Source organism: Neopsephotus bourkii, unplaced genomic scaffold (genome assembly GCF_033783945.1).
Source record: "Neopsephotus bourkii isolate Nb327-2 ecotype Australia unplaced genomic scaffold, CSIRO-AGI_Nbou_v1 NB_1027, whole genome shotgun sequence".
NCBI classification, from domain to species: domain Eukaryota; kingdom Metazoa; phylum Chordata; class Aves; order Psittaciformes; family Psittacidae; genus Neopsephotus; species Neopsephotus bourkii.
Window position 1 is genome coordinate 1832143 of NW_026901516.1, and position 18864 is coordinate 1851006.

Here is an 18864-nt window from a genome sequence, read left to right on the forward strand (position 1 = left end):
CTCACATTGCCTCAGATGTGTTTGGACATCCTGGCTATGATGGTTCTCCTTTAAGCAAAAGCACGGCACTGTTGGTAAATGTTTAGCTTGGAAGTAACTCCCAAATAGTTTCTGTGGAACTGCTGTAAAACCAGTATTTCTCCATCCTGCATATATGCAGTAGATAACACAGTGCTGATTTTGTCTCTACTCTGTTGCATCCTAGGGGATTTCTTTTGTATTGCTGTTTCTTGGTTTTAGAACGTGTGACTTATTTGTCACAATCATTCTGAACTCTAATCCTGCTCTCCAGAGCAGGCACAGAATCTTCCAGCTTTTGAGAAAAAGGAAAACAAACTTTACCTTGTATTCCTCACAACTATAAAAACACACTGGAAGAAAACATATGAACTGCAAGAGATGACATCCATACTTCACGCTCAAGCAAAAAGAGATCTCTACCTATCAGTGCTGTCTAAAACAGATAAGAGACATAAATCTTGTCAATGTTAAATAAACTAACTGCATTTCTATATAACTTTAATGGAACCTGCTTGGAAAAACCTATGTTTTTGGTCAGTCGTTTTTTAGAAGAAATGATGCAATTATAAGAATGCAAATAGCTTGTTTTGAGTGACATGAATGCAAGACAAACATGACTGTATAATTGCCACTGAAATATAACTGCTTTGTGTGCGCCTCATGGCAGAAGTCGGCGCAGAAAGGCGAGCTGGCGTGCTGGCGGAAGAAAGGCTGGCGACTTCACAGCCACCACTGCGCAACCTCCTCCTTCGGCGCATGCCCTTTCCCTGCTCCCGTCAGGTACCCATGGCGGCGGGGGACACGGAGGCGGCTCAACAGCAAGTGAGTGGCGGTGGGGTGACAGGGCTGCCGGGAGCAGCGCGGGTCCTGGCGTGCCGCGGCACCCTCGGACGGGCAGCGTGAGAGCCGCCTCGAAAGCAGTGGGTTCCGGTGGCTTCTGGTGAGCGCCGGCCGTGTCAGGAGGAGCTCCTTGCCCAGGGCCGGCGGTGCTGTCTGAGCGGCGGCGGGACTGGCTTTGCTCAGCACCCGTGGGTGACCGCACATTCGCACTGAAGACCCATTCCAGGTGTTTCATTTCCACGTGGAAGGTGGCTCTCCGATTTCTGTGGGAATTTGGTGGATAACTTTTATCACTGTTCCTTAGTAAGAGCTCGCACGAAGGCCTTGGGGTGTTTTCCTTCAGGGGGATGGATGGCCCAGCCAGGAGCAGCACTGGTTGGGAGGCGCAGGGATGGGTTGTAGCTGATCCACCTGGCTCTGCTCACCTTGTCATTGCTGAGAATTACAGGATTATCTATGGAAATACAAAAGCTGTTGTGTGTATGAGAAAACTGAGCAAAGGTAACTTACGCTGTGAGTCAGGACTGGATCCACAGTATTTATGGCCTTCTGGTGTAGTAAATCTTGTCAGGTCTGTAAATAAGCTGTGGAAGAGCAAGACTTAAAACTGAGACTGGCACACAAGGCTCTGGGCCCTGGAAGAGGTTATTTATTTTTTGCATAATACTATTTTCTAGATTGATGAAATTGAAGCCCTTTCATCCATATATGGTGAAGATTGGTGTGTTGTTGATGAAGATGAAAAAATATATTGCATTAAGATTAATGATTGCCTGGATCAACCAAAATGGACCCTCTGTCTTCAGGTAAGGCAGTGTTAAGCAGTTTGGTGCAGAATTTGACTGATGCAGCAAAGTCTTGCGCATTCAGGAAACCCTTTTAAATAGGATTCATTACCTATTCAGATGTATTAAGGAGCTTTTGGTTGGAATCTGTGATAGACATCAGTGGTTGTTCCTGTAACATGTTAATATGCTTGTGATATTTTTTAGTAGTTACATATCCTGATTCCACACCCGACAAAAATGAATTCCAGTGTTTTTTTCCCAAGACTAATTTCTAGAATATTTTTTATATTGACTTTGTGTTGGACATCTGAGTGAATCTGCTGCAGTTGCTTCTAGATTTACTTTATGAAAAACATGGAGGCAAAAAAAAAAATTGGATCAAATTAATTGAGTAACTTGCTACTTTATGATTACAGAACTGAAACCAGTAAGTTCACGTAGTGGAAGAAACGCCAAAGTGTGCTGCCACTTAAAGAAGTCCGGTAGCAACATGTGCAGCTTCTTTAAAATTTGTTCTGCACTTTATTTTTCATGGCACTTGTTCCAAGAAAATTGCACCATGAAATATAATGTATGTATGCATTACCATCACTGAAATCCCAAATACAGATATCCAGGTTTTCTTGTCATTCTGCAATAACATAGCCAACTATTTTCTTGATTTGTAACACTAGTTGTAGTCCTAGTGCTCAACCTCTGAGTCCACCAGTAGAGCTCAGCTAACTGAGAGTAGTCGAGTGAATACTTATCTTGAATGTTTTTCAGGTGATTCTGCCGCCAGGATATCCAACTGCAGAGCCACCTATTTATCAACTAAAGTAAGTGAAGTTTTCTTTCAAACATTTGTATTTCTTTTCTGAATTACCACTTTTAGTTGCTTGCAGTATAAATTGAGGTTTAGTTAAGATGAATCCCTGAATTAAAGTATAGTGGGGATGAGGGATGTTTCCAGCAAGAATATTCTATCCTTTCTCCTGTGCTAGCCATATTATGGAGCTCCCTGTAACAGGTTGCTCTTTTCCCTTATCTCTAACTCTTGCAGCATTATTTTGTGGCAAGGTAGCAATTGGACTGTGGAGGTATGGTGGCTGCTGCCTGTTGTGTTGGAGTGATGTCTTGTCTCTTCCTTGTGTATACCCCTCTTGTTTGGGTACTTGTTTCAGACTCAAAGATGTGTTTTTCACCTGAGTGCTGACTCTTGTTGGCATGCAGCCATGGCATGTGCTATCTTCCTATTTTCTTTCCCTGCTCTCCTTGTCTCCTGACATGTACATGAGATGGGAATGGAGATGTGTAAGTCCCTGATGTGGAAGACAGAGGGTCCTGCAGGACATGACACACAGCATATTTGCTGAGTTTTGGTTATCAGTATTGACAAGGCTATGCAAAATGTTGCTGGTAAATTTGAGGCAAAGTTTATAGTTTAACATGAGACCAGGAAGATACAGATGCAGAACTGAACGGGCATTCTAAATGTAATAGATTCAATGGTGCTGAAGGAGTTGGAAAATGTAAGCAAATAATACGTAAAGTGACTCTGGAGTCACAATGGCCTACTATGAAAAATGATCTAGCTTTTTCATCTAAGAAATTAAAAGCAGCCCAGTCAAAGAGTCTTGAAGGAGAACTGCGTGATCATGCTTTTACCAAGACATTTGCAGCTGGAATCTTGGGAAGTGTCAATGATTGACAGTGGTTTTTTTCGAGGTGTTTATCACATTTACTTTAAAATGAATGTTTGCTGAGATGTTGGAATTGATGCATAGGCACAATTTTCATTGTATTTGTTTTCATTCTAGCGCTCCTTGGCTTCGAGGACAAGATTATACGGAACTAGCAAATAGCTTGGAAGAAATATATATGTAAGTTAGAGACTGGCATATAGTGACAGGAGACAATGTATTTTCAGTTTCATGCCCTACTCAGTGTATCCTTCTGAAGTATCTGCCTGAACTAGTGTATGTGAAGTGATTGCTGCCATAGCCATAAACCAGCAGGTTTATTTTATAAATCTAACATTTAAAGATATTGTGTACTTACTAAGCATTTTGCAAGGACAAATTGTGTTAAAACTTGAACAAATTTATATTCTTTAGACCTGCTGTTCTGTAAGGATAGAAGGCTTCATTTTGATTCTTAATAGAATAGATTCCCTTTAGAATCTGTGAGATTGCTTATGAATTGGTGCTGTGAAGTACGAGATTCCTGCATCTATTTTGCATTTGGTAGTTAAACTGTAGGACATTTGTGTCTTAGAGTGTAAGTGGCAAAAGAGTCTTTCTTTAAAGATAGCTAAGGGATAAGTAGATTTTTAAGGCAAATTAAACTCATGTAGAATCTATTAATTAGCTCTGTAACAGCGGACTGTTTATTATCACAGTGTGTAGCCAACAACAATGCATAATGAATGCATGAGAATAAATGGAACATTTAGGGTACTAAAATTGTACAGTTTTGAATTGCAGTGAAATTTGAACAGTAAATTTAGGTATTTTCTATGGTTTATTTAATTATTTTAGATCCCAAAGATAATATAAACTAAATGAAATGAAAATATGTCGTAAGGAAGCACATGACTCTCATGACTGCCCAAAATACTGAAATCTGAACATAAGAAAAGTTTTCTAATGCCATTTAAAAGAGAGCACTTAGCTTGCATGGGTTTTTTTCTTTTTAATGTAATTACTCAATTGCATTGATTAACTGGGTTTCTTTTCTAACTAAGCAACAGATAAGCAAGTAAAATTGAATTTAAAGTATTAAAAATGGATGAGGATTTTAAGTGAAAAGCTCTATGGTAATTTTGTCACCAGTATGTACTTGCATGGTACCCCAGATGGTGGAAGTAGGAATAAAATTAATGAGAAACCAAGAGTTACCTACGGTCCTAAATCTGTAGTTTTGTTTTTGAGACAAATATGCATAGTTCAAAAACATATTAAAATATGAAGACAGATTTTCAGGGTACCATTTTAAATATATTTGGAGATGCTTGGGTCCTGCTGCACCTTAAGGCAGCATTTTTTAACTCTGAATGTGCACGTAAAAAATATGTGCATCCTATCTTTCACCAGAACCTTAATACACACCTTTGCCCTCTAAGGACTCCTAGACCTGAATCTTTACATCCCTGTCTTATAGCACTGCTAGTTACCCATATTCTAGCATATCACTCCAATGCTCCACTGTGTCTACTGCCACTGACTTACTATCACAGTCCAGCCATAACAGAACAACCTCTGCTATGTGTGCACTGACTGCTTGAGGGGGGAGAGAAGAAGGGAAGAGACGTTTGTGAGCCCCCTCCCAAAGATGAGGGGGAAGAGTCCCATACAGCCACAGAGCACCTGAAGGAGCTCACCCCTGGGGTACGATAATTTTTGTAGAGAAAACTGATCTAGAGCAAGATCTAAGGCATCCTAGCTTAGTATTCTTTTCAAAATACTGAGATCCAGTCGTCTTTTTTTTTAATTACACAGTTGCTTTCCCTTTCCTTAATATCCATAAAGCTTCTGTCAGTTGCCTGTTTTCCTTCAGCATTGGTGCTTCTAATGTTAAATAAAAATAAAAATAAAGCAAGCCACAAAGAGTATATAGTAATGCAGGTATCATGCATTTCGCTTAGTGAACTACTGAGACAGGACTTTCCACAAGCCTGAGATCTGTATCTCACTAGATTTTAATGTTACATTTCTGCGTGTCTGAAACATGTATGTTATTTGATGTTCTTTCCAAGTGAAATCTGCAAAAATTATTATCATTCACTGTGAGTTTTAACTTCCAGACAGAACCTTGGTGAAAGTATACTTTATTTATGGGTGGAGAAGATACGAGAAGTTCTGATTGAAAAGGCACAGTCGTCAGATCCAGGTACTTCAGAAAACACATGTTCTTTCTCAATTTACTTTATGTTAAACTGCAAAGTAAGATTTCATTACAAGTTAAAGTTTTATGCCCAGTTTTGTATTGGATCTAAATAACATAAAACAACAGTCTCCTGTGTCATATGGCTTGTTGTTTTACAGTGGTAGCTTCCCTTTTTAAAAAGCAGCAGAGACAAAAGGGGGTGGCCTCTGTGAACTAGAACAAGGTCCTTAGTTCTCTTGGAAATTAAATTACTTGCATGAAAGCAGAGTGCTGCATACAGGTATAATGCATTGTCCTCTGTTCTGTAAAGGAATTATTCATAACAGTAATTAATTTCTGTTGTTCAGTGTACTCTTGGAGGATTTGGATTAGCCTCAAGAGAAGATAAACTTCAGTGAAATATACAGACAAATGACCAAGTATTCCATCTTAATTGAATTTTACTATATTGGGATGAGAAGTATATCATCATTAGAGTTGCAGTGATTCTTCTGCTGTTACTCTTATTGTGATAGAATTTGTGTAAATTCACAGTTTTACTTTCAGAAAGTGGTGGGGTTTATTTTTGTTTGGGGGTTTGTGTGTTAAAATGCTAAATTGCTGTGAAATGCATGAGTGCCATGTATGCATGCAGTTGTGGCAAAAGGAAATAGAAGTATTTTTCTGTATCATGGATGTTACGTCAGTGCTGTGAGGAATAAGAGACTGAAGAGGGGATGGAAAAAATCAGTGCTGCTTCCTGATAAGGTCTAGTTTTCAATAAGCTGTGCATTTTGTTGCTACATCACAGATATTTAAAAAGCCATTTTTTATTGACATAACTTGAAGGAGTGGATACTGAGAAGTGAAAACTTTACTGACAGTATTGGAAATTTGTTGCTTATTTTGCCAGCAACCTTGTGGCTTTTACTTAATACATCTAATGATTTTTCTAGGCTTTTTGAACATGCTATATCACTAGTCTGCTTTTTTATGGAAAATACCTCTGTTACAAAAACTACAGCAACACCACATACGCACCCTAAATTAACATGTGTCTATGGTAGATTCCCTATAAATGCAGTTGCCAGAGCACAAATTTTGTGTGATACTTACTATTTTGCTATTGACTATTATTTTTTGTGTGTCCTATGCATGAAGATTAATAACATTTTGGGAATCAGAGTGCTTCAAGCATGTCCAGAAAGATATTTCAAACATAACGATTTTATAACCTCATGAAGTGATATTGAATGACAGCTGCACATTTTTCTCCAGATGTTCAGTAAATGACTGGAGTTCTTGTGAAACATCAGATTATTTTGAACTCTAAAGTCAGAACTTCTGGAATTTGTTGTAATCAACTTACTGTTCTGTGTTTCATAATTTTTTAATGACAGACTTTGAACTGAAAAGCCAGAGGTTTAGGGAAAAAGAATTTGAAATTTTGTCTTGTCTCACAAAAAAATGTGTAATAAAGTCTACTACTTCTGTCTTAACAGAACCAGATATTAAGAAAACCAGTGAAGAAGTTGATGAAGATGGTGGAGATGATTTTGACCTAGATTGTCAGCCCATTCATGAAGATCCAATTAAAATGTTAAATTACATTACATCTGAAAGTCAAGAAGGTAAAAAAATATGCCCTTGTTAATTCTGATTAATAGTTTAGAAGAGAGAGGCCTTAAGATTCTGGTTGTCTATGCAGCTTTTGAGTAAAATTAGTAACATTAAAATTATATTAAGGATTAAAAACAATTGTAAGAAGAAAATAAACCAACATAATTTTTGATGGTTCTGTCTTTACTTCAACAAATCCGTTTTTTAAAGTAGAGACATTCTTTACTTATGTAGCCATATGCATCTTTTCAGCACTCTTAAAACAAACACTTCCTTATTTGTGATCAGTAGATGAAGAACTGCCACCCATACATCATGGAAACCCAATTACAGATCGAAGGAGTACTTTCCAGGCACATCTGGCTCCTGTGGTGACACCCAGACAAGTTAGTAGAGATCAGTACTACTTTTTCTGTCTGTATTTTGAGCTTGACAAAATGTTACTGAGATATTTGGGATTAGCCAGATATGTCAGTCTGTCTGTACTCACATATTCCTGTGCTAATATTGTCTGAGTGACCATCAGTTTCTTGCTGTCACTGTCAAATAAATAGCTCTACATATCCGCTCTGCCAGTGCATCCTGCTGTTCTTTACTATTAGATGGAATTTGTCCCATAGCACCAGAATTAACTTTTAGAATCCACAGCATTGTATGAAAATACGCCTTCCCATGTTTGCTGTGATCCAGTCACTCAAAAATTTGTTGCACCTCTCTACTTTCTCTGTGCAGTTGGACTTCATAGACATCTATCAGTTTTAATAGACCTTAGTTTTCTGGTTTTATGGGCTGAAAACCCCCAGTATCTTTTGGTACATATAATGCATGCTCTGACTTTGAGATGCAGAATAGAACTAAGCACAGCACTGAAGATGCAGTCATTCGAAAGATTTATAGTAGCCTGAAGAGTTTTTCTGTTTTCCGTGTTTTTTCTCTAGTATTACCTTTCAGTTTACTTTTTTGACCTCTACTGAGCACTGAGCTGGTGTTTTCATAGAAATGTCTTTTATAACTCCAGGATCTCTTTTTACAAATGCTAATAACTAGTTTGAAGTCACTTTGTACATCACTTTGCATTCATTGACATCAGTCTCATTTGATGATCCCTGTTTAGTGGAGAAAGTACTGAACTACTCATATTTTCTTGTCATTAACTGAAAGTTAAACCTTGAGAAAATCTTTCCTTTTATACAATTCTAGCTTTTATTTTAAGAATTTTTGGTAAAGGATCTTGTCAAATGCATTTTAAAATCCCAGGTGATCTCGATCTACTACACGTTCAGTGTCCCTGGAAGAGTATTAACAGATTGACAGGGCTTTGAGGTATATTTCTCTATACAAAAGCTGTAACGTTTTGAGCTGTGGGGTTTTTTTTTTGTTTTGCTTCCCCTTTGTTATCTTGTTGGTCTTTAGTTTCCTGCATCCTTCCTGGAGAACTTTTGAGGTGGTGGCATTGCATCAGTGAATGTCTGTTGCAGAATAGTTCTAACTGGTAGGTTAGATACCTTAGCTAGTGTTCAACAGAAAGTGATAGGCATATTTCAGGTAGCAGGCTATAATTTGGTGCCACTGCTTTTTCTTGTCTCATTTTTGGCTTATTCTGACATTTGAAAGTTATGTGGTTCTTGGATTTGACATTGATTTAGTAAGTGAGAAGAGCTGGTCTGTTTAAGCATCTCACATCTTTTGTGAACAGATGCCTCACTGACATGTAAAGAATTGCATCCCTTAATTTCCTAAATAGGAATAATAGAGATTGGAACAGAAGAAAAAAAAAGGCTCAGGAGCTACAATGGGAAAAAGGATAAACTATAGCTTAGCTGTAAGATCTCTGTCTTGGAGGTTCATTGCTAATACACATAATGAATCATTAAGGTATGTTTTTAGGAGCCTGGTAGGTGACAAATAAGTAATGTCAAAGGTGATGATCATTTAATATGCGTAGTACCCTAAGTCCGTATATTGAAATATATTTATGAAAGTGTGTTAACTAATACTTGTTGCCTTTCTTCAATATTCCCCTTGGGGAATAGAGGGCGCAGGAAAAGGAAAAAACAGGCATCTGAAGCAGCATTCTCTCTTAATAATAGGAGTTTTTTCATAGAGGTCTCATCTGAGGTGATATTTGTAATTGCAAATTTCTGAATTTTTGCCAGAAGAATTGCAAATAGCACAGTATAGCTAAGACAGAAATTAAATATGTATATTGATTGCTCCTCAGAGACATTTTTCCCTGGAATGGAAGGCAATTTGTTCACCAAGCATGTTTTCCCAAGCTTTCTCAACTTCAGTAATGTTTTGTTCAAAGTAATATTGATTTTTCTATTATGCGCTAAAGCAGTGTCTTGATCAAAGCTTTCTTTTTTGCTAGACCAAATTGGAAAGGGTTGAACAATTGCTAGCTTGTTTAATTAAAAACAGAAGATGAACTGATACTGATAAATGTTTTGAATTTGGTACTTCTTAAGATCAGAGGGATGAACATGGTGGGAATATCTTTTCTGGGAAATACTGACTCTTTCAGACCCATAATGGAATTTTTTTGTAATCATTATTCTTTCTGTGAAATGGAAACTCTGGGGAAAAAAAATATGTTTGAGGAGAGGGAGAAATTCAGAACATAATAGAGCTTTCTAAACATCACACGTTTTCCTGAAATAGGTGAAAGCAGTTGTGTTATATTCCAGCTTACAGCTTTGTGTTATAGTTGAGAAAAAGTCAGCAGGTGTAATTGATACTTCATTCTGATTAAAAATGTTTTTTAATCTTACCATCTCTTGTGTAGTAAAGCGATTCGACACTTCTGCGTCTTCAGCGAAAGAGGCCTGTAAGAAAGATGGGGAGAGACTTTTTAGCATGGCCTGTTGTGATAGGATGAGGGGTAATAGTTTTAAACTGAAAGAGGGGAGATTCAGGCTGGAGATGAGAAAAAAAATCTTTATAATGAGGGTGGTAGAACACTGGCACAGGTTTCCCAGAGAGGTGGTGGATGTGCCACCCCTGGAGACATTCAAGGCCAGGCTGGATGTGGTTCTGGGCAGCCTGATCTAGTTGAAGATGTCCCTGCTCGTTGTAGAGGGGTTGGACTAGGTGATCTTTGAAGGTACATTCCTTCAAGGAACAGCTGTTCTCAGTATCACAGAAAAATGATTTGAAACTAGCAATCGAGTACTGAGAAGCCGCTTCTTGAGTTACAACACTAAATACTAATTTTACATTGAAGTGTAAAAAAGCAAAAAAAAAGAAAAAGGTGTTTCTTTTTGGTATTAAGGAGTTAATTGTTTAGCAGAGATAATAATAGCATCACAGAGGTGAGATGGTGTGTATGAAATTCCCATTCTAAAAGGAATCTTATCTCTGTTTTTTTAAAGGTAAAGAGAGTTCTTGAAAAATTATATGAGAATAAGAAAATATCAAGTGCTACCCACAATATACATGCATACAGGTGAGAGATGAAGAGTGCTTTGGTTTTTCGGGGGCTGTGGTTTTTTGGGGCTTGGTTTCGGGTTTTTTTTAAGCATTCTTTGATAAAGGAGTAAAGAACACGAGGAAAGATGAATTCATTAAATAATTCCTTGCTGTTAAGTCTTTACGGGAGTGAGTTTCTTATTTGTATGGTAAAAGTTTTAGGCTTTATTTTGAATTGAGGTCGAGAAAGTTAAACATATAGAAGGAAATATGTTAAGATACTAAAGCAGCATTAGTGAAAAAAAAAAGATTGAAAGTGGGTTTGAACATGTATTTTTATATTTTACATAGTATGTGTGAATATGGAAATGCTAGAACATCTTGAACTAAATGTGTGTTTACATGGGTGAAGTAACTTCTTTTCCCCCAACCTTATATTTAGAAATCGCTTAAAATTTTTAGTTGAAATAAGAGTTGAAACATAAAGCCTGATGCAGACATCTGGCATACGAAATTTCAGCTGAAATATCAGAAACTTCAGGGAAAATGAGAAACAGGTAAATACTAGTTTCACAGTATCACAGTATGTTAGAGATTGGAAGGGACCTCAAAAGATCATCTAGTCCAATCCCCCTGCCAGAGCAGGAACACCTAGATAAGGTGGTCTGTCTGTGGCAACTTCTGTGAGCACAGCTTATGTGTAATGAATTGTTCTCAGTCCAGATAGTGATGTGAGTTTTCGGAGGAATATAAATGACAGTAAAAGGAGCCCCTTTCATTACTGGAGAACTAGTCATTTAAAAAAGCATTTATAGACTGATCCATTCATACACATCCTGGCATGATCCTAATGAATCATCAAATGAGAGCAAGTGAAAGCTTACTTTACCAAAAAATCTGCCTAAGCAAAATGTTTTTGAAGAGAAGGGATTTCTGTTGTTGCTGATTATTATCTGCCTTCTTTCACTCATACTATCTAAATAAACTTTAAAAAAACAACAGAAACTTTGATTCGTATTTGTCATTTAGTACATTTTTCTCATTGAAAGCTTCTTTGTCATTGTATCATGTGTTTATTAATTAAGTTTGGAAGTTATGAAATCAACTGGTAACAAACAGTTGACCTCAGAGCATTACTTCTGGAAAATTAGAGCTGAGCAGCTGTCCTGCTCACCCCAGATTTCCTGGAGTGTCCCCTGAGGAAGGCGGTGGCATGGAGAATCTGAAGGTGAATTTCACTAAGTTTCACACTACTGCTGAAATGTAGACCTAACTGATTGCTTGTAATGCTTTTGTCCAAGTTCTTACAACTTGTTTGTGTGTACCATAATTTGAACCTCTGTCTGATAGAGTTGGTTTCCGCTGGGTGTAATTATTAGGCTAAAAACCTAAGAATTTTTATGATTAGGGACTTAACTCCAGAGTCATTACCATTGTAAATGTGAAGTAGCTAAAGTCTAAATAAAGGCTTCTCAAAGCTTGTTCTGCTGTACAGATAAGTATTTGTGGTTTAGCCTAAGCCTCATCCTGTTTTCATGTAAGTGTCCTTAGCAGAGAAATAGAATTGATACACGTGTGTATAAAAGATCATAAATCATAGAATGGTTTGAGTTGGAAGGGACCTTAAAGATCATCCAGTTCCAACCCCCCTGCCATGGTCAGGGACACCTTCCACTAGACCAGGTTGCTCAAAGCCCCATCCAACCTGACCTTTAACACTGCCAAGGGTGGGGTGTCCACAACTTCTCTGGGCAACCTGTTCCAGTGCCTCACCCCCCTCATCAATCTCTGATACACCATTAATCATGCCAAAATGTTACTTAGTTGATTGACATTTTTTTTAATCTATTTTATGTTAGGCTTTTTCTTTCTTTTATTTTTTAAGGATATACTGTGAAGATAAGCAGACATTCTTACAAGATTGTGAAGATGATGGGGAGACAGCAGCAGGTGGACGCCTCCTTCATCTTATGCAGGTTACAGGAATTAATCTTTCACTTCTGGAAGTCCTGAACAGATTTTAAAAACCACCATAATGTAAATAAACTTGTATATGATTATTTTAATTACTGTTGTCCTTGTAGACAAATAGATGATTTCTTTCTCAAAAGTGAGAAAAAACCCCAACCCACAGCCTTTCCAAGTCTTGGATCAGAAACAGGTGGTGGTAGTAATAGTTCGGATGTTTTAAAAGATAAATAAGTTTTGATTCCTGTGCTTACTGAGTGGTGTAAGGTGTATTGAAAACGAAGACTGGAAGAAGCTGACTGACAGAATGTGAGAGTTGAGCTACGCACAGCCTTTCATTTAGTTTCCTCAAATTTTTGTAAAAAAATACACTTATATTTGAGCTTGCAGAGTGGAGCTTTAAATGCAAAAGGTAGTGGAATTGAAGGGTTTAAGTTGTTTTGACAGTTTCTTCTCTTTCTTTGTTCAAGTTCTGGATCTTTAGCCTTCATACTTACATATACTTTAGTTTTCTAATGTTGAAATAATATTTATTTGAGAAAGTTGCTACTAAATGTGAATTGAGATTGATAAACTTTGATTCACTGGCATGATGTGAGCCATAGTGAAAACAGAAATTAATTACAGGGGACAGCTGGGTGCATCATAAGTGCCTCAGGTCAGTTATAGAAGCACACGAAGTATTGTTATTAATTTTGATTTTTAAATTGATGTCCCTGTCAGAAACAGGAGTTTTCTTTTCCTGTCCTTTGCTTGCTTACATTTTTTGTTGCTTCATGTGTTGTATTCTTATTCCTGGAAACTGTATTAGAGTGTTTTTAAATTATTATTATTTTTTTATTTCAAAGTTTTTTTTCTGGAAAAATGAAAAAAAAAAGTAATTGATGGAAATATTTTGAGATTTTTCATTTAGAGCTTTTTGAAACTTCCTAAGTAATTCAAACCTAACTTGGGAAGGAAAACTTATGTTATATAATATATGCAGGTATATGTGGTAAATGAAAACATTATTGTAATGAAAATAATGTGGAGAAACAATTTTGCAGGTACTGTACGTCAGTTTGTTCTGAGTTTATCAGCTTTTTCTGAGCATGTTAATGTACACTTTCGAGACCTGTCAGGCTTAAAGTGTCCAGGCACTTACCATTCCATAAAAATACAGTTTAGAAAGTGACATTGTTTCCCCTATCAAATGTGAATGTGTCTAAGTCATAGGGATCATCTCTCTCAATCTGTAGTCCTAGTTACTGGGAATGATTTTGTTTTGTAAGAGTATTGCTACAGGGATCAGAGAAGTGCAGTTTTCACCTGTGGAAAAGATTAAAGTAGGTTATGACTGATTTACGTATGGTCATAGGTCTTGTAGTTTTTCTGTTATAAGGACTTGTGACATACAATATGGGCATGAAAATTAGTTGGTTTAATACAGTTATTGTTGCTGTAGTTATAGTTATTCTCTTGCAATAGAAATCTTATCTCGCTCCAGATAAACCTAACATTTCAGTCAAAGTAGCACTTTCTGGTTACAAGAAACTGTATTTTAGATCAATTCTTTCAAACTTAGAGTTAGAAATTTACCAACTGTGTTTGGCATCCTGTTTTTACTATGAACAAGGACCTTAAGGATTATCTAGTTCCAAGCCCCCTGCCACAGTCAGGGACACCTTCCAGACCAGGTTGCTCAAAGAAGTGTGTTTCTCTCTGAAACCTACTCAGTTGGCATTCCTGGTGTTACTTGTGCTTGCCGATGATGGGGAGATCTTGAGGAAGGAATTGCTGCAAGGTGGAATGCATGGTGGTTTTCAAGTCTAGCCAAATCACTTTTAGGTATTGTGAAGCATAAAAACTGTTGAAGGCCTTCCACGTTTCTTGCCCTTAATTGCAGTAAAAGGAATTTTCACTCCTGCTTAACTCTACTTGATTTTGTTACTCACAGTCTTAAAAATGCTATATAAAGGTCATTGAGTTCCTTTCAGTCCTAACTGCTAATATAATTATTTTAACTTTTGTGAACTTTATATATGCCTTTTTGAATTCAGACAGCAACTGCTTGGTTGTAAGTGATTAGGCATCAAACCTGGGAAATGCAGATTTTATATGTATTATCCACATGCTAGGTTGCCAAGTTGCTAAGTCCTCCACATGGAACATGGCAACAGTACTAGCTTATGGCATTTTAGGTATCTATATGCATAATGCCTCTCCCCCTGCTGTTATTGGCCTCATCCAACACCGATTCCAGAAATGTCTGGTTAGTGACAGAGGTTCTCTGGAAATAAATAGTTCATCGTATCAGAGAATAATAAATGTACCACAGTAGTTTTCCGTTGAAGTAATGCCTGAAGCTTTTGACACGTGGATGAGCAACTATAGTGCACAGGAGATAGCTTTGCACCCTTTCTGAGGGATATATTGACTCTTTTTACTTTGAATTTATTTTTGGGTGTGAGCTTTAGAGGGAAACTTAACACAAATGCTGACTTGTCATTATTTGTTACCCTCTGATAACACGTGTGACACAGACCTGATAGTAAGTTGTTAAAAATGTAAGATAGTAAATTTCCATGTTTCACATGGTGTTAACAGTAAAACTAATTCAATTAAAAAAATAACAACATCTTTTCTTCCTTTTTTCTTCTATTTTCAAACAGATTTTGAATGTCCACAATGTGTTAGTTGTGGTGTCCCGCTGGTATGGAGGTATTCTCCTGGGACCAGATCGTTTTAAACATATAAACAATTGTGCAAGGAATTTACTTGTGGAATACAACTATGTACCTTCAGTGGTAAGTTTCTGCCACTTAGAATGAAGGCATTTGTATATGAACTTGAGTAAATTGTCACTGTTTGACGAAGCAAGAAGTGAAGTAATTCTACCTGTGTCATCCCCTGATTGCTTTGATGCACTGATAGGATCAGTGCAAACACTCACAAAGAACTTCCAAAGAAGTTAGCGACCTGGTTTATAAGTGTGAGATGTGCAGTGGAGGGGTAGCAGCATTTGAGGACATTGATCCAGAAGACAAATTTGAGGGTTGCAGGAGAATGGGAAAGAGAAGCGCCTCTTTCTTTGTATTCAGAAAACTGGAAGCTGCTGCTCCTCATACTTAGCTGTGCCACCAGTTCTAGTGTGTAGGCAGACTGAGCTTGGGGATTCCTCTAACTAGCAGGCATTTTGAAAATCGGAAGCTTTGTTGAACCCAAAGAAGTTTTCAGAATTGTAGATGATAGACACCATTAAAAAAAAATCTAAACTAGAAGAATTCAAAGTAACATTGACTGTTAAGAGAAAAAGATTATGGGAAAATGATCCAAGGGAGCTTAAATAACTCAGGAGACAAAGTTCCAAATGTCTTTAAATGGCATTTTGCTTCTTAAGGGACTTAGGTCATTTAATCATCTAATATTCTTGCTTTTTCCAACATTTCTTCATCCTCAGAACAGCATACTAGGTATGTCTATCATAGGTAATTGCTAACAATAAAGTTTAAGACAGTAGGAAATAATTACTGATGATTACTTGAAAAAGTATGCAACTGTCAGTTTCCCTTTACATATGAAAGTATCTAAGATTGCTGTGGCTGAAAGCTGAGCATTCTTTCCCATTCCTCGCCCTGCACTTTTTAGGTATGTACTTTTTGCATTTTAGAAGTGCTTGTATGTACTTACTGATTTACCTTCTGGGCAGTTTATCAGTGTTCTCTTACTTGAAAGCATTGCTTACAAAATAAAAGGAAACTAACCAGATTTTTAAGCATTTACCCTCATGAGAAGGTTTAGTACCAAAAATTACTTTTTTTTTCCTATTTTAACAAACCAGACTGTATTTCTTTGTTGTGTATTGACATGTTTTGTTAGCAATGTCCATCAGAAAAATAGCAGATGGAACTTGTGGTAATTAATGTTCTAGTACCATAGATGTGACTCTTGAAAAGAGTATTTTTTCAGCTAACTCTCTTCAGAACAGTAGAGTTCAAATATTCCATTAGGGTCCATTTCCCTCCCATGTGTAAAAGGTAAAAAAGTCGATGAAAATACCTCACGTTCTGTCAGATGTAGTGGCCGATTCTTTCACCCTTTTGGGGAGTGCTTGCAATGTGTGCCTACTGAAGAAAAGTCTTGTTTTTCAGAACTGGCAGTCAAGACTATGCTGTATATGACAGTGTTGATCCAGCACAACTACTGTTTCTCCCACAATAGGTTTGTTTTACTTAGGGAAGCAGTTTTAATGCAGTGGTGTACAGTCTTATCTCTTGATAAGACCGTATCCAGAATAAAAGTTCTGCAGTGTAGTGTGGAGAAGTATTCCTGTATTGGTAACTTCTTCTTTGAGTGGAAATGGCTTAGATTATTTTTACATTATATGCTTCTGTTGGCATATATTTTATCATTGCTGAAGGCTGAATTTTCTAAATAACAACATAAGCAGACAAATTAATAAAACCGAGTGGATTGGTATTATACAGCTCAAAACTTTCATAAATCCCAGTGAACTGTGAACACTGTTCATATTAAAACTAGTTCTCATGGGTGACCCTGAGAGAATACTCACTGTATATAAGAATGTTGTTTAAATTTTTAAATGCTTTTTTTCATTTCAGGAAGAGTCATCTAAACAAACAGGAAAGAGCAAAAAGACAAGGAAGGACAAGAAGAGAACAGAACACTAATTTATTTTTTTAAACTATAAAAAATTATTTTGCACATATTTATACAAGGAAAATGTGGAGTTACTGCCTTATACAATACAACAGACGTTTTGTATTCAGAAAATAATAAAGCTATAGATATATTTTCATCTTCTGTTATTTCTTCTGCTGTTCTGAACTAGAGCTTAGGCACAAGTTTTCTGTATTCTTAACACACTTCAGCTCTTTGTTATGAGAGCATTGCAACACCTGGAACCATTTTCCCATCCCAGCCCCTTCCCCTGAACAATGGTTGACTAATTTAAAATGTATATTATTTATCTTCTCCACTCCTGGGTTCAATCTCAAGCACGTCTTGTATTAGGAATTGAATGCCCTAGTTTGTTGTATTGAGGGTGAGACTGGAGTCATTCTTAGAGCAGGGCACAGGAAGTTTTAGACTTTACCTAAAAGGGAGTGTGTGGCCCAGTGCTATTTGGCCTTGGAGAGCATGGTCTTGCATGTGCAGCTCTTGATCATGCTAGATAGAGCCCGCTTGGTGACATAAGAAAGATTAAGCATGGGTGATGGACTAAAAATGTGAAGAAATCACTGCAGAATTTCTTTGAGGATCATTCTGTAACTGTCAGGATCTATAAGCCTGTTGAAAAGCTAAGGATTAACTGTTGCATAATTAAAGGAAGCAATAATTTCAACAAAGGAGGATTTTGAAATCGAACTGATACAGCCAGTAGTAAACATAAGTAAACTTTCTGAAGTGATTTCCATTGGTGTAGAGTGGGAAGAAGACAAGTGTTTCAATTTTCCACTCTTTTATGAATGGATTCCAGTCTTTAATGCAGAACAAAAAGACCTAAAAGAACTTGTGGTCAGTTAATTGTCATACTGCTCTTTAGATGACATTTAGATATTTTTTTTAACATTCCTTTGTTATCTGCCACTTCGGGAGGATGGACTTCAATGATGTGTAGGGTTTTTTTTCTTCAAGTTAATGTCTAAACTTTGTGATCCATTAATCACTAGCTGAGTTACAGGTGGTTTCTTAGGTTAGGTACACCTTATGTACTTTGCTTATATAGTAAAGTTAGGGTTGTGACTAATGATGTTTCTCTAGTGGCACTGACATAGTTTAAAGGTGTATTTGTAAGACTAGCTTATTTGACCACCAGTTTCTGATAAACATTTTTCCAATACGGGCTTACACTGAACTGCTCACTGTAGTTCTGCATCATGGGTACACCAGAAAATCTTTCCCAAGGCAAACTTTATCTAATCAAAGTAGCTACTCCAGAGTTTGATGCAGCAACAGAGATAGTCCTTATCAATTTCAGTAACTCTGAAAGTACCACTAAAATATGTGATTAAAAAAAAAAACCCAACAATTAAAAATTAACACTGGTTTCCTGGCTGATAGGTCCTGTGTTGATTTACTGAAGCAATTTTATGCAGTTACATTACTTTGTCTGCATAGTAAAACTTTTGGATTCAGCCTTAGCATCTGTACTTGTGATAATAAAATGTTCTTCCTTTTTCCCCAAAAAGTACTCATCTGTGTCCCTAAGAATCTTGTGTTTCAGTGTTGTGTGTTAGCAAAATCTAAACCCCCAAAACGGAATGTTGATACCCACTTGCTGCATAAATGAAATAGACCATATAGGTCATTCAACCAGTGAGCAAAATGAATCCCCTATCCCATGAAACAGCTGGAAACAGACCATCAAAGT

General features: G+C 37.1%; 1 protein-coding gene across 5 annotated transcripts; it reads left to right on the forward strand.

The window, feature by feature from the left end:
- Positions 1 to 732: 732 nt before the first annotated feature.
- On the forward strand, positions 733 to 17289 carry IMPACT (impact RWD domain protein). 5 transcript variants are annotated; one of them, XM_061360520.1, is made up of 11 exons: positions 733 to 843; positions 1539 to 1667; positions 2415 to 2467; positions 3449 to 3511; positions 5434 to 5519; positions 6998 to 7126; positions 7404 to 7501; positions 10487 to 10560; positions 12409 to 12499; positions 15143 to 15277; positions 17093 to 17289. In XM_061360520.1, the coding sequence occupies exons 1-11, from the start codon at positions 778 to 780 to the stop codon at positions 17159 to 17161; spliced, it is 993 nt and encodes a 330-aa protein (XP_061216504.1). In that variant the 5' UTR covers positions 733 to 777; the 3' UTR covers positions 17162 to 17289. The 5 variants fall into 5 exon arrangements, with proteins under 5 accessions (XP_061216504.1, XP_061216505.1, XP_061216507.1 ...); XM_061360521.1 differs by having other exon boundaries at positions 7407 to 7501; XM_061360522.1 differs by lacking the exon at positions 733 to 843 and adding an exon at positions 1169 to 1432.
- The last annotated feature ends 1575 nt before the right edge of the window (positions 17290 to 18864 follow it).